This window comes from Erpetoichthys calabaricus, chromosome 7 (assembly GCF_900747795.2).
Source record: "Erpetoichthys calabaricus chromosome 7, fErpCal1.3, whole genome shotgun sequence".
Taxonomy (NCBI): Eukaryota; Metazoa; Chordata; class Cladistia; order Polypteriformes; family Polypteridae; genus Erpetoichthys; species Erpetoichthys calabaricus.
Genome location: NC_041400.2, coordinates 179,879,680 through 179,902,721, shown reverse-complemented (window position 1 = coordinate 179,902,721; position 23,042 = coordinate 179,879,680). Strand labels below are relative to the sequence as shown.

The window sequence follows — 23,042 nt, the reverse complement described above, 5'->3', positions numbered from 1 at the left end:
TGTGATATATACTGATGTGTGAAAATCTTCTTAAGATAACATTCTCATTAATTCAATTCAAAGTTACTCAGGGCCGGAGCATATCCCAGTAATTCAAGGTACAAGGCAGGAAAAAGTGATGGAAAGAGTTTCCACTTATCTCAAAGCTCACTCATACATACATCTAAACTCCCACTTGAGCCAATTTAGAGTTGCCAGTCCACCTACCATGCATATCTTTGAGGCAGTGGAAGGAAAACCGGAGTAAAATGCACACAGAAATGGAGAGAATGTGTACACATTACAAAGAGAAAGTAACCCGGCAGGGGATTCGAACCCATGAAGCAGCAGCTCTAATCCATTGCTATCAAGCTGCCTGAAAAACATATTGTTTATCAGTTTTGCCAAATGCATTACTCTCTGTAATAAAAACGCTGTCAATTGCTCACTTCTTCGCTTCTTGAAGCAACTACATGCTTGTATACAGAAATATGCTTGATTATTGATTTGTTAGTTTGTGATTACATGCATGTGTGACAGTTGCCACTTACGACATTCATTAACAAAACTTAATTGCTGCTTTGGTCGTGAATTTAAACTTCCCAATTAAAAGTAAAAATCTTGGTATTAAAGGAAAGTTAAAGGAAACAATTTGTATTATTATGGTCTTTCTGGAGGGCGTATACTAATTCTGCAGCAATTTGCAGCAATTTGTGCAAAACAGGAACAATTCTTGACAAGACAACAGTTCATCACAGTTTATCACATGCCCATGAGCATACTGGGACAGTTTAGAGATGCCAGTTAATCTAACATGCATATGTTTTGAGGAAACTCAAGCACCTAGAGAAAATGGATAGAAGAGGAATCAAATCAGGGGCTCCCAAGTTCTTGTAGTAATAGTTGTTTGTAAGAGACAACACAGGTTGGCTGGCCTCCTGGTCGGGATGGCCTCTTTAATGGAAGGTTGTGGGTGGACGACTATCCTGAACAGGTTGATCAGTGGTACCTTACCTGATTGGGAAGCCATTATAATGGAGGGACAGCGAGAGACTGCTTCCCAGGGCCATGTGGTCCCCAGTACACTGGGTGGTGAAATCCCTCTGGCATACATCCCATCTGGACACCCGCAGGGCTGTATGGGAATTGTAGTTTTGGTGGGTAGCCTTGTTTGGGTCCTTGGGTGCCGTTAGGGGGAGTTGCTGAAGGCAGACTCTGCAATCACGGGGAGGTTCCACCTGACCCAGAAGTGCTTTCAGGATGCAATGTGATAGTGCCAGAAGTACTCCAGGGTCTGATGTAAAGAACCTGCTCAGCTTCACCCTATAGTTGGAGTTGGGAGAGGGGTCAGACAAAGCTCACCTGGGTGGAGTGGAGAAGAGGAGAGTCATATTGCTGGAACTGTGGAGTACATTAAAGTATTTGTGGCAATAAATCTCTTTATTGTCATCTCAAACTTTGTCTGTGCTGTTGTGTCTGGGGTTTGGGGTGCTGCAACACCCTCTGGTCGTTCACACATAACAATTAATCACCTCTCTGTCACCATGCTGTTCACAAAATACTAAGCAGAAAACAACTGTATGAGGTTTAACAGGACTGTAATAACCTATAGACAGGCTACATAAGGTATTTAGGAGGGAGAAGAATATTTAACTCATAAAAGCTCATTCAAATATGTCCAGATGGGGCTACTGCAAGGAAATAAAAGAGAGAAAAAAAACTCCATAGGTGTTGTGCTCTGGCAACATTTGACTAATTATTTAATAACTTACCTGAGGAAAAAACTGTCCTAATGGTGTGGAAGCTTTCAAGTAGACTGTGGTTTTTGGAATCAGAGATGTCAAGTATTTGAACAATATTTAAATCATTTCAATTTTACATTTTTTCTGTCTCAAGCTTTCCACTGCTTGTGAAGAATTTAATGTAAGTGTAATATTTAATGAAAGGAATCGTAACAGTATTTCACATATTTTGAATATTCTCTAGAGGGTGTATATCTCATTCTCCCCTTTTTAACCACTTTAGAGGCCTATAATACAGTATAAAGGTATTTTTTCTTCTAATATCTGTAGATTATTTTACATATATCACGCTGTGCTGTATTAGTCATTTTAAAGTTGGCCTTTAGACAGAAGGTGCCCAGTAAGAACATCTGGAATGTCAAACCTAATGCTGTGCAATTCATAAATCGATATCTGAATATTAAACTCCCCTGTCTGCCCTCATCTTTACGAGCGAGACGGAATCCAACAGTGCATAGGAGGGTACTTAGACTGAGGAGGTTCAAGTGAAAGATGCTTTAAGGTTGTTGAGAGAATGAACCCCCCCAACCACCACTGCCTTCTCAGAGGCAGTGCACTACTACAAGTTGATGAGCCTGATTTTTTTGACTGAGACTTACCAGACTGTCACTCACGAATTGCCCCTTTGCAGCCTGTGCTCGCTGGAGCTTCCTGCGGGTGGGATGCTGGCGGCCGCTCCTGTCAACATTCTCAAATGAAGCAAGCGGCTGGATACAAGCCTGACAGCTCAGCTGCCGAATTAGGAGAATTTGCATGCTAATTTCTTTGACCTGGCTTAGCTCACCAGAAAGCCCGTTGTGAGCTGCGGCAGTTTATGTTTGAAACAGCGCTTAGGCTGATCTTGCATCCTCGGCAAGCAAATTGTGGAGACACATCAAACAATGTGTAATTTTGATAAACTCTGACCCTTGTATTTTCATGCATTCTGAGTGTGTTTTGGTTTGCTTGAGTTCTATGCTTCTGTTTTTTCATTTTACTGTTATTTTCGAAAGTGCAGAGAACATTTCCAAACCTCATGCGGCCTATCAATTTAAATTTTTTAGTTTGTGACTTCTTGAAATTCTAATAAATAAAGTGCATGACTACTATACAGAATTAATAACCTTTGCCCCCCTTTCATTCTGTATAAAAATAATATGAGAACATGTACAGAGTATCATCTGCATAATGACCAAAAATGAACTGAGTGAATCTGTAAAATTTGCTCTGCTTTTGTCCAGAAACCCTAATCCTATTATAGAAACAAAAATGCATCACAGAGTTTTTTGACTAAACAAACACAAATAACATTTATTTCATTGAGCACCTTCAAAAAAAGGATGATCTTTCGTGACTTGCCCCCAGTGCTGTTAACTGTAACCAGCAGCTCCCTGCAGCCATGAACTAGGTATACAGATTAGGAAAACAGAGAGATGAATCTTTCAAAAGAGAAACACCAACTCATTGGCCTTTTTCAATACATAACTGGAATATAACACTTTAAATATATTTTATAGGTATGCTATGTATATTCCTTAAGGAAACATAGTCAGTGACACAAGAAATAATTATGGGGTTTCAACACAATGTGCTAACCACAAGGCCACATTGCCTGCAAAAAGAAAAAATAATATCTTTGAATGAGGATTTGCAACAATGATGTGGAAATTAGCACTTCTGCTTCCAGGATCTGGGACCCAAGATTTAAACTTTGTTTGTGTGAAGTCTGCATGCTTCCCAGTGTTTGGTTAATCAGTAATTCTAAATTACCCTTATGTGTGGGTGCAATAGATAGGCTCTGATTTCACAAGTCAGAGTGGTATTAATGGGTTTTGAGAATGTTATGACTGCAGTTTGTGAGACTCAATGACCGTGTCTCTGATGTGAATGTTAGCCACACTGGACCACAATAAGGAGCAGCCCTGTCTCCTTCGCTCTTCTCAGATGTTTCTGCACTAACGGGGTGTATTAGCAAGAGTGATGAGACAGAGTAGAGGAGTCAGGAGGAGAAGTTTGTTTCTTGATGCAAAGTGAATTGTCTCAATCTTAACATCAGCAAAACCAAGAAACTGGTTATTTATTATATGTTCACCTCACCAAAGAGCCTCTATCTCCAGTCACTATTCAGGGAGTGAATGCATAGGTGGTGCACTCGTACAAGTACTTGGGGGTCCACATCGATGACAGGTTGGACTTGTGTCAGAACATACTTCTTTAAGAGACTGTGCTTCTTTAATGTGGGTAACGACATCCTTCACATCTTCTATAACTCTCTGATGGCTAGTGTGATTTCCTACACTATAGTGTGCTGGGCCAGTAACATCACTTCAAGAGAGGCCCACCAAATTAACAACCTAAAAAAGGACAGGCTCAGTTATGGGGCACATTCTAGACTCCTGGAGGTATTAAAGGCAAACAGAAAGAAGACATAACTGAGTGCCTTTATGAACAATGCTGCACATCCTCTCACTAACACACTAACACTGGGGACTTTCATCCAATGAATCATTCTGCAGAATTGCATCAAGAAACACTACAGGGGGCTCCTTTATACCAACAGCAATGTGCATGGATAATGCTTCACTAGGACTGGGACTGAGACTACATTTTTATCTTTAGCCAAATCAGAATCTGTATTTCTTTTTATTAATTCTAGTGTGTATTTGAGGGGTTTGTAGTTTCTATATTTGTGTATTGAGCTCCAATATCTATCTATCTATCTATCTATCTATCTATCTATCTATCTATCTATCTATCTATCTATCTATCTATCTATCTATCTATCTATCTATCTATCTATCTATCTATCTATCTATCTTATGTTTCAGCTGCTCAAATTAAATTTTACATAGTATCCTTTGTGACAGAAAGTTTAAAAGGTGCCTAGGTAAGCAATTATAAATACTGTTCTGAATCACCAATAGTACACTACAAAAGGACAGATGCACCAGAAAATATCCATCCATCCATTTTCCAACCTGCTGAATCCGAACACAGGGTCACGGGGGTCTGCTGGAGCCAATCCCAGCCAACACAGGGCACAAGGCAGGAACCAATCCTGGGCAGGGTGCCAACCCACCGCAGGACACACACACACAAACCACACACTAGGGCCAATTTAGAATTGCCAATCCACCTAACCTGCATGTCTTTGGACTGTGGGAGGAAACCGGAGCACCCGGAGGAAACCCACGCAGACACGGGGAGAACATGCAAACTCCACGCAGGGAGGACCCGGGAAGCGAACCCGAGACCCCAGGTCTCCCAACTGCGAGGCAGCAGCGCTACCCACTGCGCCACCGTGCCGCCCACCAGAAAATATGATTAATGATAAAAATGTAGTTTTCTCTAAGTAAGGTGGGAGAACAGCCTGCAAAAATGGACATAGAGTATTTTGAAGACAAAAACTAAATGAATATCACTGAGATGCATGCAGCCAGGCTTTAGAGAAGTTAAAGGACCAGCATCAGAGGATTTCATTTCTCAGTGCTCATCATAGACAGGTACTTTGTCATGTCTGGTGTATTTTTAGCTTTCTTTATGTAAATGTTTTATTATTGTATCCTTCTGCAGTTATGCCCAGCAAATAACCTACCATTCATGTCATACTATCTTATGAAATTATATTATTAAATAGCATAAAATTCACCAAACCACCTAATCCAGTTTGTCATCGTGGGGGGCCTGAGCTTAAGGGGCTAAGTATGAAATAATCCATTGAGTTTAAAATTAAGATTCTTATGTTCACAAGTTTAATACGTATTATTATTACATGTCCATAAAATTCATTTGATTAAAAAAGTCTTAATACAGTATCTTGTCAAAGACAAGATACTGTGGCTTGTTTCCTATGTACTCTTTCTTAAAGGCAATTTTCAGATATTCCTACCTATGATGTAAAAATATTGATTTTGGTCTGTTTAACAATTTTTTGGAGGCTGTTGATGATGTTGTTGGAACAATCTATGGCCCCATTTTAACACTGGAATCTTTACACAGAACCTTTCAGTTTCACTTTAACTCCATTTATCCTGGTGAAGGTTGCAGTGCTAACATATTGTGGTGACCTAACTAAACCATTCTGTCCTCAGCAATGTCTTCCACCTCCTTCTGAGGCATTTCCAAACCTTCTCAGACCAGTAAAGAAATTCAATCCCATCAGCGTTTCCTGGGTCTTCTCCCAAAAGGCTGTGCATGGTCCACATCCCAAGGCAGATGCCCAGCAGCATTCTAACTACACGTCCAATGCACCTCAGCTGGCTCCGCCCGATCTGTCGAGGCAGCACTTCTACTCTGAGGTCCTCCCGTTTTGTCAAAATCCTCACCCCATTCACAGCGCAGAGTTTGCCAGCCATGCTTAGGAACTTACATTCTGCTTCTTTGATTTCATTCTTTTAGTCGCTACCTAAAGCTTGGGGGAACGATGAATTAAAAAATTCAAACAGCATAGTTAAAAAAAAAATAAAACAGTAATATTTTTTGATTTTAAAAATGCATTTAAGGTGTACTGACATCTTTCCTCTATGAAATTCTACATCTCAAATAAGGGAAAATATGCTATTTGTGGCAGGCATGTTCAGAAACAGCACTAACTAAGTGGCTCCTCACAAACCCAAGCATTGCAGGAAGAAGCTGGGACTCCTGTCCACATGCCAAGTTATATATACTGTATGCAGAAAAGATTTTTTTAATTTTCAAAATAAACTCATTTATAAACTCAACTTGGAAACTTTGGGCAAAATAAAAAAACTAACTAACACCATGTAAATTGCCAATATTGTTTTACAAAATTTTGCCTGACATCCATGATTAATTGCTCTTTCACAATTGCCCTAACGTGAATTGGCACTTGTCCATCCATTTTCAGAATTCACATTTTCCCTTATTGATAGGCACAGAGTTAAAGGCTGTCTCAATAGCACTGGGTGTATTAAATCCACACCATGTAACCTAACACAAGGGTCTAAAAGAAACTGAGGTAAATGACAAAAGGCTGAGTGTATGCAGGAACAAAATAATCAGACCTCACACACAATGGCCGAGCTGAGAATCAAGCCCAAGTTGCTGGTGTTGTGAGTTAACAGAGCTAACCACCACCCAGAATTGTCACAAGAAACTTTAATTCTGATTTGCTTGAGTTTTCACCACAGAACTATCAGTAGCAGCAATATTATCCTAAAAACATGTGGTGGATGACTCTGAGAGTTTTTATTTTTAAATATGCCCAATTAAATTAGCTAAACAAAATTTTTAAAAGTAACATCTTGACAAGTTTCTATAAGATAGTGTTGAATAACAGAAAGTAATGCTATTAGTAGCAATAAACACTTAATACAAACCGTTAACTTAATAACAATAAAATATGCCAGGTCAAATGAAGGTTCTTCATTTACAAATGTCTATATATCACTCCACCTTGTGAAATGCAACTGAATGATTTTTATTGAAACTTTCTACTTACTGATATAAATAATATGAGGTATAGTCAGGGCTGGCACCACCATTAAGGCAAATTAGGCATTTACTTGGGTACAGATCATAAGGGGGGGGGGGGGGGGGGGGTTAGCTACTGAGCAGTTAGTTGGCACACTAATAAGCTTGGCCTAGGCCGCAAAATAACCTAGCGCTGGCACTGGGTATACTACCTATCTAATGATACACTAAAAATGAACAAAAAGATCACCCTGCTTGTTTCATTAACTAACAGATGACCCACATATTTAACCCAATAACTTCTATCTATATATATATATATATATATATATATATATATATATATATATATATATATATATATATATATATATAACTGTTATAAAAACTGTTTTTGTTGATCTTATATTTTTAATTTCTGACTAGCTGTGCTACCTGTCTGGTTGAAATCTAAGTAATCAACATGGGCCTCAGTGTTAACGTTTATAGTGCAGTGCACCATGCAATGCATATGTCACTTTTGTATGTCATTTGGTATGGGATTCGTAAAGCAGTTGTAACAAAAACTACATTGTGCAGTAAAGTATATACACATTGAACAGAGTGTTTCATATGCATCTGACATGTTTCTTTTACTTTTTCAATGTAATTAAAGAATGAACTTGGACTTTTGAGGCTACAGTAGAAAGGCAATACAGGAAGCAATATTTAAACCGGAGGCACCAAAGGTTGTGAAAGTAAGGAAGGTATACCTGGTAGTGGTAATCCAAGGTTATTCTTTTGGAGGACTTAACCCCACAGGAAGAGAGGAAAAGAACAGAGAAGTTAGATTTAGGAGCGTTGAGAAGAGCTGTTTTCTACGTGGCTGAGTACCCAGGTCAATGCCAGGATTACTTGGATTTCATGCTGAATTTAAGTCTGTTGCAGTGACTCTTCAAAAGTGGAACAGTGTTTTATGTCATCTGTGTGTTGATTCTTTGTAAATTTATATGTTTCTGTGTCCTGATGATGTGATACATCTTGTGAAAAGTAAAAGAGCCAGTGTGCGTTATTTCAAGTGTGGAGTTTACAACAGGTGCCAATGTTACACGGTTTAAAGTCAGCTCCTTATTTTTTCTTATTTATTAGACACTCATTTTAGGAGTCCTTTTATTTAGCAATCGGGTTCAGGATAGCATTACACAATGGTAACATTTGTGATGCACCATCTATTGGAATGACAGATGCAATGCATTTTATTCCTGAAAATGTTTGGGTTGTGCCATCTTTTAGAATGACAGAGACATAGCAACTGGACAGACAGACGGACATGTATCACTGGTCTACAAAAAATATATTTTTTTTGCATCTGGGAACTTCAGAGCGTCTCTTTATTAAGTTTTTACACTGATTTCATGTATGAAAACGGAATTAAGCTAGCACGTCAGGTTTTTGAAATACACATCATTGACGGTTTGACACTTTGTATGTCAATATAATATATCAACACGATATCTGGAGTTTGGACTATGTCCCACCAAAATTGTTTCGATGTTTATTCTGAAAACAAACCAGAAGATGATACCAGAGACATATTAAAGTATATTTATGTCAATTTACCTCAATATAAAAGTGAGGTCAGTGTGCCCAAAAATGTTGGAGGCACTCGCTTTTACGCTTGTACCGCACATCCGTCTCTCTTTGCAAGAACCAACAGTAGTCACCCATCATGCTCGGAGTGAATATTTCCCAGATATCAGTTTTCCATCACCTTTATATCTTGATGAAATCTTTCTCCATGCTCATCTCTGACATCGCTTAGATTTGGTGGAAAAAAGTCGAGATGAGCATGTGAAAAATGCGTCTTCAGTGACATTATGGCTCCCGTAAGCTAATATACTTTCAGCATATTCTCCATAAGCTCAGCATAATTTTCTCCTCTGTGACTGTCAAGAAAATTCTGGACAACCCGCAAGAATGAGGGTGCTGATTCAGTTGGCTTCAGTTTCCTTTTGAACTCATCGTCAAGCATCAGTTCACGGATTTCAGGGCCAACAAAAACACCTTCCTTAATTTTGGCTTCACTTTTCTCGACACCAAACTTATTTCGTAAATGCTGAAACACATCACCTTTACTATCCAGTCACCCTAGTTGTCCAAGACCTGGAACATCATAACTAAAAAATGGGACGTGCTGGACGAAAACGGTTTTCAGATTTGGAGTCAGCAAGTGAAATTTGTTAAAGTACAGGTGAAAGAATCCCAGTAGCAAAATGCTTGTTGACCAGTGTATCCTTTTATTAAGGTGGGAGTTACTAAACAACAGCACAGGGCAAATTTTATATCTTTTTTCATCAGTTTTTAAATTTTCAACTAAGTAGCAAGTCATTTTTTGCATAATATGACCCCTATTTCCCTATAGAATATGATCAATAAACACCATGCAGTAACAAATAATTGAAGTGCCATTTAGCAACTTAAGGCAGCCAGCTAATCAAGAGATGCCCCATAACTCCTTGATATGAAGCCATCCAAAACTCAACTTAAAAAAAGTCAACCAGAACAAATAAATGCGCACATCCAGATACAACAGTTGTAAACAGAGGATGAATGCTGCTACACTTTGGCTCAGCCAAGAAGGAATTGTTCTTCTTAATGCTTAATTAATATAAATAAGAAATTTCTTTCTGTTTCATTTTTTTTATAATTGGCTTGAGATATTTTAGTCAATAATTTCATTTTGATTTCATTGTTTCACCAACATTGAAATGAAATTCTGAAGACAACAACAATCTATTTATAAATTTACATTACTACCAAATTATTTAAAGCTCTGTTTTTAAATATTATTATTCCTTGATGTGATTAAAATGACGTAATCTATGTTTGGAAAATGCTACTTTTATGCCACAAATTCTATAGTTATAGAAGAAATTCAAATTTAAAAAATTATATGTATTCACATGATTTTGACACCCTTCTTGGTATTTAAATATGATCACTTGAATTTCTGAGTGTAAATAATTTAAAGTTTAAATGATGGACACTTGACAGCAAACAGTTGTCTCATGTCTGCATTTGACACTTCAGTGAATGGAAGGTTTTTTTGTACAGCAATTGTATATCATTTAAAAATCAATACATGAATATTAAATGCATTTGAAACCACTTTCCGCTCAGCCTCTAAAATGTCTCTCAAAAATATTGGAAGTGCACAAGCAAACAAATATGCTTAAATAAAATACATATATAGTTAGAGGGAGATTTTACCATGTTTGTTGAAATTAATCTTATTGTATTGGTAGCCCATGGAAATCAAAATCAATGTTCCTCTATGGGGCAGATGTATATTTCATGCAAACATATATAGAGTTAAAATATGTACTGTTTAATAAATGCAGTAGACACACTAAACTATATTTTTTCTGGCAGTTTTTTAGGAGTTTTAGGCACATTGATGAGACTGCACCCACAGACATTATTGATGTTAACCGCATGGACTTCCAAAGCTCTTTAGACCAAAGGATTAGGTTCTTTGTGTTTCTGCTCTACTACAAAAAGTGACAACTGTGTGGTTGACTAACCATTGTTTGCTCTAAAATCAAATATAGTTTCAGTGATGATGATGCCTAAAAGCAGAATCCTTTTCTTGAAAAATTAATTTAATATGAAAATAATTGTAACAGTTCAAAGCTGTGCAAATCTGCTAATGGTGCAGTGACAACCAATTAGGTCACTAGTGTGTTCAGTTTCATGACAGGGAGCAAAACTCAATTTTTGCTGTAATATTTATATACATATGCAAAATGTATTCTTCTTAAATGTGTCCAATTATTAACTTTCTTATTTTTTTCCAGAGGAATAGTTTATGTACTCTAAATACACCCATCTGTGAAAGAAAACAGTACTTTGGTACTACATTTTGAGGTGAGCTTTATAGATACTCTGGATTCAGTATTAATTTGTAAATCTAACTAAGAGTTATACAGATTTTATTTCTGTAATGTGGGAATTAAAAACATAAGTGTGGCCTAGCAAAATACAGTGTACAATTAAAACGATGGGTAATGCACACATAAGCAAGTGTATTGGCTGTTATGCCAGCATGTGGTTTCAGTCCTTACATATTATGCATATCTGCCTATAAAGTCTTGTATGTGGTATTTGGAAATTTGTAACCTCCTCATAGAAGCAGTGCTTCTTTCTTTCTTTCTTTCTTTCTTTCTTTCTTTCTTTCTTTCTTTCTTTCTTTCTTTCTTTCTTTCTTTCTTTCTTTCTTTCTTTCTTTCTTTCTTTCTTAACTGCAAAACTTTTTAACAATTTTGAGATTTTTCCTACAGGTGGCACAGCTGTGGGTCTGCTGCCTCACATCTCCTTAAGTCTGTAACCTGGTCACAGTTCCAGATAAAGCTTGCATGATCTCCTTGTGCCTTGTGTCCGTGTGTGTTTTCTATTCAAATCCCAAAGATAAGCATGTTAAGTTACCACTGACTCTAAATTGGCTATATATATGAGGGACGTTCAAAAAGTTTCCACACTTTTTTTGACTCTATTTATTAAGAAGTTCAAAAACAAATGACATCCCTTTTCTAAATAGTCACCTTCCTTTGTGAAGCAATATTCCCAGCGTCGTACCAACTTTTTAATGCCCACTAACTACTCCTCCCGCTTTCATCGTTTCCAACAAAAATATAAAAGTGCAGAAACTTTTTGAACGACCCTCATATATATATATATATATATATATATATATATATATATATATATATATATATATATATGTATGTAACTTCATTCAGGGCTTTCATTTAGTATTTGCATTTTGTTTTTTATTCTTGTTTATTGTCTCTTATTCTATTTCAATGTCTTGTATTAATCTTAATTGTTTTATGCAAGTATTATTGTTGTATGTGTCCTATTGTTCTTTCTAACTGTCTTTGAAATGCTTTGAGCACATAAAAGGTATTAAATACATAAGTCTGGTTGTGTGTAAGCAAGCGTGTGCTGTGACAGAATGTCATGCCATTGAGTTCTGGATCCTACTTTGTGTCAAATTTTGCCTATAACAATGGATGACTCTGAATTGGATTTAATGAGTTTTAATAGTAAATTAATTTTAAGCATTCCCTAAAATGTTTTACTGTTTTTTAGATAGAGTAAAATCCTCTTTCTTTATATAATTATTCTGTAACACAGGACATTGTACACCACATTCTTCCCAATGATAACTGCTCATTACTACTATGTGTGTGTTAAGTATGGAGTTGTTCTCTGTATTGCCTTTTAAATTTAACTGTATTTTCACAGAAATTAAATTTATCTATTGCATGTCTATAATATTGAACAATTTAAAGAATTCATAATTAAACTGATAAATTATTGAAAAGTCACTGATACGTCGTGCATGATTTTATGCAAAGAGGACTTTACTGTCATGTGCTACTTTTCATTCCTCAGCTACTCTGTTTTCTTTGCCAGGAAGAAGGCTTTGTTTTCAAAAGCAGGTGGTAGAAAGCAGTAGTACCACACAAGGATCTCTGCCCAATCAGCTGAAATGAAAGCAGCTTGCTTTTGCTTCTTGATCTAATTCAGCGTTACATTGTGTCCAGATGTAATTCCCTGCTGGAATTCTTAAATGATTTCTTTAGTATGTTGGTGCCTATAAAATGGCAGCCTTTAAATCTCAGCTCAAATCTATCTAATGATAACATGCATGACGGGGGCTTTCACCATCAGCGCTAACAAATGACAATTAAAGGCCATTCACCTTGTAGATAATTGCTTTAAAAGGAAGCCATGATAGTTTTGACATCTGTCTGCAGTTTCTTACAACAGATATTTTCAGCTGTTTTCAAAATGAGTTTTCCCACAAACATAAAATCCATTTCTTTGATGACTCTGTGTATCTATTTCTTTGCAACACGTAATGCAGTTGGGTATAGGGATTAGAAAATAGGTTCAATTTAAAGTAGCAGAATAACTGATTTAAATTATATAAACATGCATTAAATTAAAGAGAGTCTGCAGTTAATTATGCATTTCTGTTCGAAACAATAAAAGCCTCATGCACATGTAAAACAACATTTTTCTTTTAAGTGCAATAATTACAAAGGAAAGGTGACTAAATGTAAAAAAAAACAGATTATGTTTAAAATTTTAATTAATTTCATTGGATTCATTTGTTGCTTTATTTATGTTATTTAAATTCAGCATTAAGTTTGTATCGGTAAAATATCTTTTATTTCTTGAAAGGCCAGCTATGAAATATGTTGAAAATGAAACTCATGTGATCAGATATTTATTCATGTGATTGTAATAGTAATAAAATAACACAAACTGATGTGTATGTAAAAACAAGCTAATGCCTTTAGAAATAAAACCTTACCCATTCTTCTCAGAGGATGAATTAACAGTGCCTGTCCCAATGACAAAGAGACTGTAAAATATTTTTTAAAGTAATTTTTTTTAATTCTAGTGGCATTTTTCTTTGGGCTATTAGCTTCCACACTGTTTTGGTCATTATAAACAGCCTGTGTGAGAATGAATTCATTTGTTAGGGGTCATTGCATGTTTTTCATTAAAAACAAATTACCAGTGTTCAGAGAGGACAGCTGGGTTTCCAAGTACTGTTAATGACTACATTTTCATGATTTCACTTATGGAAAATCTCATCCTCTTTTTCCTCTGCCCCCATATTTCAGTCCAATGCCAAGCCCTGGTCTCTCAAGAGACAGCAAAAACTGTCAGGCAAGTGGAAGAAAGAAACGCCAAAGACATGTTGGCCCTCTGGGACTTTTGAAGAAATGAAGAAAGGGTAACAGGGCCATTGTTGGTCCATTTCTAATACAGCAGTGGCAAGAGTTGTATAAATCAATGAGCAGTGTTTAAACATCTCCTTATTTGAATTTAATGACAGCTAAGCCACTTTACTGCAGGAACCATTTGAATATATTTCTGAGGTCACTCGCGCTTGAAGTTGACATAAGGAAAAGTATGGACATTTGAACCAGGCTCCTAATGGCTCAACCCCAGGAAAAACACTCCTCTCCAGGATATTGCAGCCTGTACAAATTTTCATTCTCTTCTGCATTGAGGAGGCAAGCTTTCTTTAAAAGATTTAGCATCAAAATACTGAATTTAACTAAATAAAAAAACACTTAAAAATGGTGAAATTACATAGCACTTAAAGGATATGTTTGGTATTTTTCAAGTCAAAGTTATTTCTTCACAAACATGGTATATATGTATTTGTGATATGAAAGTGCAATTTTCTATAAATTTTTAAAATTTAAATATTTTTGAAAAATTTTCTAATGTAACAAATGGGGCTTGGAGCTGCCCTGGGAAATAAAAGCCTAAAAACTTATCTTAAAAAATGGATTTCCGATGCATGTTTGTGACAACAAAAGAGATTTGGAAATAATCACTTTATTGTATATTCCTGGTACTGTTTTTCTCAAGGTAAGGATATGTCTTTCTATTCACTTGTGTGATAGAAATGGCCTTCCCTGGAGAAGTTCTCAAGTAAGTATGGAAGTGAATTAACACAATACCAACCACATGGCACAAACAGTTTATTGTAATTTTGTCTTTCAAGAAGAAACCACACACCTGGGGTGAAAAGTTATTAAGGAAGAATTGAAGCACTGAGTTACCATGCACAGCTGGCCTTCTTTTAATGGAATCTCATAATTTTGGTGTTTGTTTGCTTGAAAATGTATTAGCTATTTTACAATGTGTGTGTAATCTCAAGATGCTGATCAATGCTCAACAACTTTCTTGGCTTGAAAAATGGAAGTATTCGATTCATTTTTAGGGTTTTGTTGCATCATAAAATGCCTATGACCACTGTATGTATTTTACAAAATGTATAGAAAATGCTTAACTTTAGAACATAGTTTTATGTGGCAAATGCATATATATGTTTGTGAAGAAGTAACTTCAACTTGATAAATAATGGACTTGTGCACAGGCCTCCTTAGCATTATGTTTACCAAAGGAAAAACGAGCCAAAAATATTGAATTTTTGCAACAAGAAAAAAGGTTAATACGTATAACAGAAACATACTGATAACAAAACATTAACATAAGTAAAGTAGAAAAGGTATGTCTGGTGTCAACTGCTGTACTGATGAAGATTTCGTACACGTCCTTTGCATTATATATTTTGAGACAGTCACTAATACACAGCCCAATATTGTAATCAGGACATTAGAAGCGTGTTTCTTTGTGCATTTTTCTTATATTTTTTATGTTACTTATACACTAAAGGGTTGAATATTTATGTGCACAATCGATGCACCACTTATGTTATTGCGGGCTACCACAGTGCAAGGCTTAGCAACACACACATTTCCCTGACACAAACACTGACAGTTGTTGCATTTTGACCAGTGCTTACGGAGCTAACATCTTGATTGTCCTTGCAATTGATTTCAATTATTTTGCCTTTCTGTCCCACCATGCTGAAGCTTCATGCAACTGAATTGACCAGGCATATCATGGCAGTTCGGAGGTACAGTTCCATATCATGCATTACTTTCAATTTCTGTGTCATCATCTGAGGACCAGTTCACATCATCATCACTATTGCTCAATTTGATCAATGGTTCAGTTTCCGTTTATTCTAAAACTGACTTTACAGCTTTTCCTTTTCCACTGTGTTTTTCATTGGATGGTTGGTTCTACTCATGAATATTGATGAGTTACCTTAGAGTTGCCATAAAGTGGCACAAAGTGTAGAAATATTCATTTTTTGTGTGTGTGTGTTATTTCATCCACTACATGGCAGCAGGATACTGTCCAGAGTGTTTATTGGGCTTAGCACTATAAACCACATCATTACACATCACCTGGAGTCTGACTCGGGTTAACCGTAATTGCACAGAATTCTGAGCCTGAGTTACATTTGGGGTTAATCCAAAGGACGTTAATATTGTCTTCCCCACGCTAAGAAAGCAAATATGTTACTGTTTTATTATTAGTTTTATTTTATATGGTGACTTTTCATAGTGTAATCTACTCCAGTGATACCTCAAATGTACATTACAATGATTTTTAAATTCCGACAGCTCAAGTGGTGGTGTCTTGGGTGACACTTTAAGGATTCACAATAAGTAAGAGGTGTAGACTATACCAGCCTTCCTTGTCATTTACAGTATAGCACCTTAGACACTAGCACACTCTATTAAATACATACAATTTGACAATATTATTTATAAATATTCCTTTTTTTATTGTATCTGCCTATTTACAGAACCCATCTGCCCATTTTAACACCCGCTTTTTGATATTTTTTGATCACTAGGACCTTAAGCATATTCTAAAAGATTAACTCATTTTTAAATAGCCAAAATAAAGAACTAACATCTAAGGATACTCAAAATGAACACTGTTAAATTACATGTAAAACAATATTGCCTGGGGACAGTGTTTGCATTGGTGCATTTACAGTGGCAGTAAGCTTGTCAAAGTCAGTGATTTTTTTTTTTTTTTTTGCCATATTCTTCTACAGCAGCTATATGAGTACTGCAAGGTAAGTCCATTAAGGTATCATGGAGACTGACAGAGCAACCTTGTCCTTTAGAGGTTATCATCACCTTATCTACCAAGCCACAATAGATAGATCAGATTACTTAGATTTTTGAAACAACCAAAACACTGTCCACCTGTATGTGATTATTTAGTTTGCATTACCAATCAACACTGTGTGTTCCACACTTGACTGTGGTGTGGCATGTCCATAAATGATCAGAAAAACACTGGAAACTTATAAAAAATGTAGACTACGCCATGCAGGTAAGCCATGAGGAAACAGAATGAAGTGCCACAAATCAATAGCCCATTATTTTATAGTGCATGATGAGGTGCTGTTCTTGACAACATGGTAGAGAAAAGAGACAATTGAAGACATTGGGTTTGGGTGAGTAAAAGTAATAAATAACTTTTGTTCTTTCTGGCTGGTACAGATTATTTAAGTTCATAATACATGTAATAAGGGATTTCTGTTTTTAAGCTTAGATGTCAATGTAGAGTTGTTATTTATAGCAATTTTGAATAAATTCATTTTTGTAAATGATTTTTAATTAATTTTATAACATTACCAAGTACTGCTTGGAGGACCTGCAGCAATGCAACAGAGCCCTCTTCACCTCCGTCCCCTTTTCACCACCCCCAGATAACCACCACAAACCCCCCAAACAAAACCTCACCCCTGTTATGTAGGATTTCCACAGTCCTTGGTTGGATGGATGTACAGATAGATAGATAGATAGATAGATAGATAGATAGATAGATAGATAGATAGATAGATAGATAGATAGATAGATAGATAGATAGATAGATAGATAGATAGATAGATAGATAGATAGATAGATAGATAGATAGATAGATAGATAGATACATGAATCTTGAAGGCTTGGCTTTCATTTAGGGCTGCTTAGTGACCTGAAAGACAAAATCTTTTCTTTTTTGTTTTCCCATACACTGCTGGCCTCTACATGTGCCATTGAACCTGTGTCTCATCTCAGCCCTCAGTCCTCAATGAGCACTCTGGTTTCAGACAGCTTTAAATACCCTGCTCCAGTCACTTATAAGCCCTCTCCATACATTAGGCGTTTGGAGCGTTCCTTTATTTCTTATGGAACATTAGGCTACAACTGGTGTTCCTGCATTCCAGATTTTTCAGTAGCCCTTAAAGAACTACCTGTAGTTCTTTATGACAGCTTGCTGTCTGCCTGCTTTAAAAGGGCAACATGGCCACACTCTTTTCATTTGCGAACCATATCTTGACACTTAATGGTCTGAAGAGTTATAGTTATCCTCCTGGACCTCCTTCTCATTTTTTGTAATGCCTTTTTGTGTCATTTACTATCAGGCATCCTGAAGGAAGAGAACGCTTTCTCCTGCATTGCTGCCTACCTATTGCTTTTCCAAAGTACCTTGTATTTGTTCCTTTCTTGTACCACCCAGTACTTAACAGAATTCTCTGGAAGTTTCTAACATGTACAAATGTGTAGATAAACTGGGAAACACTAGGTAGACTGGAAGGATAATCCTTTAGTATACAAACACAGAGATCACAATGCTAACTTCATAAAAATTAAATGTTAAAAAATAAGAACATGCATTTACTATTAGTTCATTAAATTTAAAACACCATGCCAATTTAGTAGGTTCAACTAGGGAGGTCCCCTGCATGGTATTTATTTTGTCTTTAAGGGTTTACAATTAGTGAATCCTGTAGCATGTGAAAGAAGCAATTAAGTGGACAAAACTTATTTACTGTAAAAAAATAAATAAATCTGGAAATTAAATACAATGTTCAGTATCTCTTCCAAGTCATACAACTACAAGGCTGTACAATTTAAAATATTCTAAATAAATTGCACAAAAATCCACAAATAGGTAGACATGCTGCATTTAAATTCAGTTCACCAGCTAGTCAAAAGAAAGGCATAGCAATTTGATAAAATCTTGTAACCCATTTTGAAATTTTCTTTTACATATTCATATTGTGAGTCTTGCCCTAACATTTATGCAGTACATCTTTGCTTTATGTTTCACAATTTGCTAACTAAATGCACATGAGAATCTGGAAGCTCTTTGTTTAAATGGTTATGTCTGTGCCTCCGTTTTATATTAGCAGACTTCACTAAATATTTATAGAAAAGGTTGGATTTTAGAACCATGTGTTATGAGCCCTAGAAGGCCTCTAATAGACAGTGAAAAGGCTGCCACTCGCACATACCATTGGGTTATCAGTTATCTCCCTGTTATCAATGGATGTGAATTTTTCCTTTTCTTATAACTCTCTAACTAGTATGAGGAGTGAACTGTAACAGTGAGATGAGGCTTCCCTTTTCTGTACTCTTGCACTGGCTTCAAACCCTGGAATTATTATGATTTTGCCTGCCTTTCAGAATTCATCTGTCTAGGGGCCGAACTGAAACAAGCAGCACATTTTTTCTTATCTGAAATGTGGCGGGTGACCATGCAGACTCACCAGGCACCATGCCTGTCAGCGTTGGAGCAGAATAGCTTCCTTGTCCGGCTGGAGGGACATGAGGAGGGTATCCTGGGAGGGTTGTGTTTGCCAAATCTCGACCTGATGAATAAAATGACAAATCACATTTTTTATACATCTCCCCAAACACTTCACAAACACTGTCCAGACATTTGTCAAAAACAAATGTGTTTGTTTCCACTGTTCTGATTGGAGCGTAGGGCACACATTTGCTGGAAGACTCTTTCTAAAATTTCACTGATTTGAAAGACATTAGAGTCACCCAGAAGGACAAGTTTTACCAGTTTGATTAACAACTCTTTTTCCAAATCCCCTTATGTGATATAACAGTACATTTATCTGAGCAAATTTGATTAGAAGACCTGTGCAGTTATTTTGTAGTCCATAAACAGCCGTAAATACAAAATGACAAAGGAATTTCTTCAGACAAGACAGGAGTGATGAAAAGAAACTTCACCAAATGCTGCCAACATAATACTAATCATTCTTAAGAGAATTAACTGTAAAAAATGTAGATAGTTTTCCTCTCCATGAAATATGGAACCAATTAAAGTCTATAACATTTTATTAGCTTGCTTTTTCCATTACAGGATCACAGAAAACTGAGAAATCAGACCCCATACCTACAGTACATTATAGTAAGTAAACTTCTTACGTTTGATGCCTTGTCTTGGCTTTTTAAATGGTTTTGGGAAAATCTGAGAAAGTCCTATATCTTCTACATACAGTTTACCAATAAGATGACACTATAGTGTTCAGAGATTAGAAAAAAGTAATGCACAGTAGATAGATAGATAGATAGATAGATAGATAGATAGATAGATAGATAGATAGATAGATAGATAGATAGATAGATAGATAGATAGATAGATAGATAGATAGATAGATAGATAGATAGATAGATAGATAGATAGATAGATACTTTATTAATCCCAATGGGAAAAAGGTGTGAAAGGGTGTGAAACCTGTTGAAATTCACCAAAGGATGTTGCCTTGTGCAGATCAGTAAGCAGTTTTGGTTCCCATCTTGAGAAATCTTTATGGTACCCCAACTCATTATACACTATGGAATGTGCAGATCGATAGCTGACATCCAGACGTGTAGCAACAGCGTATAACATAATCCATCAGTCTGCTCTGATGAAGGCATTCGTCATGTCGATGTGGGCTTCTGTGCGTGATGTTGATGGTCGACCAGATCGATCTTTGTCAGTTACACTTGTTATTCCACCTATAAACCTTTCTACCTATTCATAAACTTTACTTTGGGCCATGCTGCTTTCACTTTCCTACTGAGCCATCCTTTTTCGGTGAGCTTCAGCAGGTTTTACTCCCTCTGCCCAAAGAAATCTCACTATGGTACATTGTTCAAAAATGGTGCAATCCCACAGTAGAGCATCCATGTTCATTTGACCTTGGCTTCGGTTAGAGTGATGCCATAATGTAGCTCTTGTAACGTGACGGTGATGTGTCAAGATACAATGAGTTTGTATCCTAATCTGGCTATTTTAGAGCCTCTATTGCACTGTTATTCAACTATCTGTGACCTGTTAGATGGTTCCCATCTTTTTCCAGTTTATTTTATGGATGACCTGTTTCTAAACACATGACTGTAGTTAGTTGGTCAGTCATTATCCAACCCGCTGGGCAGGGTGCCAACACATTGCAGTAGTTAGTTGGTATTCTTATTTATTTATTTATTTATGTTTAGCTGGTGGTCAATCCCACTAAACCATTGATAAGCTGTATATATAATGCTAAATAACAAATGAGAAAATGATTAACTTGAAAGGTCAGACAAATGTATTAAGTGGCTACTTATAAAATATAAGCACTCACAGCTATACTATATTTTTGTATCCTGAATATTGTCCAACTAATAAAAATGGATGATTAAAAATGGCTCTGTTTTACATTACTGTTTATTTAGCAGCAACACTAAACAAAAAAGCAAACATGCACTTCAAGTGCCACAGGAGACCAAAACAGTGGGGACATGCCCTCAATTGAAATGTCTCACCTTCTCAGTTTTGGACCAAAGTAGCTTTAAACTCTTTTGCTTTGATAACTTGTGCTCTAATGAATAGTCGTACTTTGTTAGTGGTCAGACATTACACTAAACACTAACCCTTAATTCACATAAAAAGCAGCACATCAGCAGAAAATCTATATATATAATTCGTTAAGCAGCCGACCATGGCACGCAAGACAGAAACCATGGGATATGCACGACAGTGCCCCGCCCGCCAACTCTAACCCTCTTCCCGCATCATGGGATACGCACGACCACGTCCAACCTCGCAAACTGTTTTACACGCTGCATACAGCAATTCCCATCCACGACAAACATGCTTCTTCTTAGATGGTCCTGCAGGAACAGGGAAAACCTTTGTCTACAAAAACCTGATTCATACCATACTAAGAGCATAGTGTTTTTGTTGGCTTGCCCGCCTGCCCACCTGACTGTTACCAGCATTCACAGCAATGTACTGGAGTGTAAGACTATCGCAGCTGCTACCTCACAAACTGTCCTTATTCCCCAGATTTCCCTGACCCCATCATATTCAAATTTGCCTTTTATTTTTACATGCAGAAAATTTCCTGTTAGATTAGCCTTTGCAATGACAATTAATAAGGCACAGGGCCAAACTTTCAAAAAGACATGCCTCTGTCTGCCAACTCTAAGACCATGGGACACGCACGACAGAGCCCTGCCCACCAACTCTAACCCTCCTCCCACGTCCACCCTCGCTCTCGAGGCACTGATGACATTGCCTTCACATTGTTTTCCTTTTATTTCTGATTCCGTTCAACAACTATATGGCGACATCGACTTCTCAACTCTCACTCTGGAACAACTCAGCACGCGAGCTATATTAAGCGTCACCAACGAAGACTCGCTACACCTTAATGAACAAGTGCTGAAACTTATCCCTACCGACAAAGTGACTTTCACCAGCGTTGACTCCATCGTCACAGACGATCCTGCAGACCAACTTTCATTCCCCGAAGAATTTCTTAATAGTCTTACTCCCACTGGCATGCCTCCACATAAACTCAAAATTAAAATTGGTTCAGTCATCATTCTTCTCAGAAACCTCCTGCCAGCAAAAGGTCTCTGTAAAGGCACTAGACTGACTGTTACCAGCATTCACTGCAATGTACTGGAGTGTAAGACTATCACAGCTGCTACCTCACAAACTGTCCTTATTCCCCGGATATCTCTGACCCCATCAGATTCAAATTTGCCTTTTACTTTTACTCGCAGTCAATTTCCTGTTAGATTGGCCTTTGCTATGACAAATAATAAGGCACAGGGCCAAACTTTCAAAAAGATATGCCTGTATCTGCCAAAACCAGTTTTCAGTCACGGACAATTGAATGTTGCTCTCTCCAGAGTTCCATCTTTTCATTCACTCACAGTCGTATCCTCAAACCCACCCCATTTGGACAACTGTGTCTTTCAGAAAGTGTTCACCCATCAACAAATAATTATGCGGCGTATGCTACACCGCGGGTTGGCTAGTAAGAAATGTTTCATCCAATTCACATTGGCTTTGTTACGCAAATATACGCAACTAGTGGAAATAAAAACAGCCGCATTCATAATTTTCAAACAATCTTTAATTGTAATCCTTCAATGTTCGTGTTTCAGTTAAGTACGTTACTGGTGATTTTTGTTTCGTTTTGTGTGGTTTGCAAGTGAATTGAGGTTCCTAATTACAATAGTCTGTGGTGGGCTGGCGCCCTGCCCAGGATTTGTTCCTGCCTTGCACTGGCTGGGATTGGCTCCAGCAGACCCCCATGACCCTGTGTTAGGTTATAGCGGGTTGCAAAATGACTGA

The 23,042-nt window shown here is 37.0% G+C and overlaps 1 protein-coding gene across 4 annotated transcripts in view; it reads right to left on the bottom strand.

Moving 5' to 3' along the window:
- pax5 (paired box 5) overlaps positions 1-23,042 on the bottom strand; it is a 262,678-nt gene that overhangs the window by 45,356 nt on the left and 194,280 nt on the right. For all 4 annotated transcript variants that reach the window (XM_028805784.2, XM_051930047.1, XM_051930046.1 and 1 more), the window contains one exon: positions 19,177-19,278. In XM_028805784.2, the coding sequence (XP_028661617.1) occupies positions 19,177-19,278 (102 nt within the window). The remainder of the gene's footprint in view (positions 1-19,176; positions 19,279-23,042) is intronic.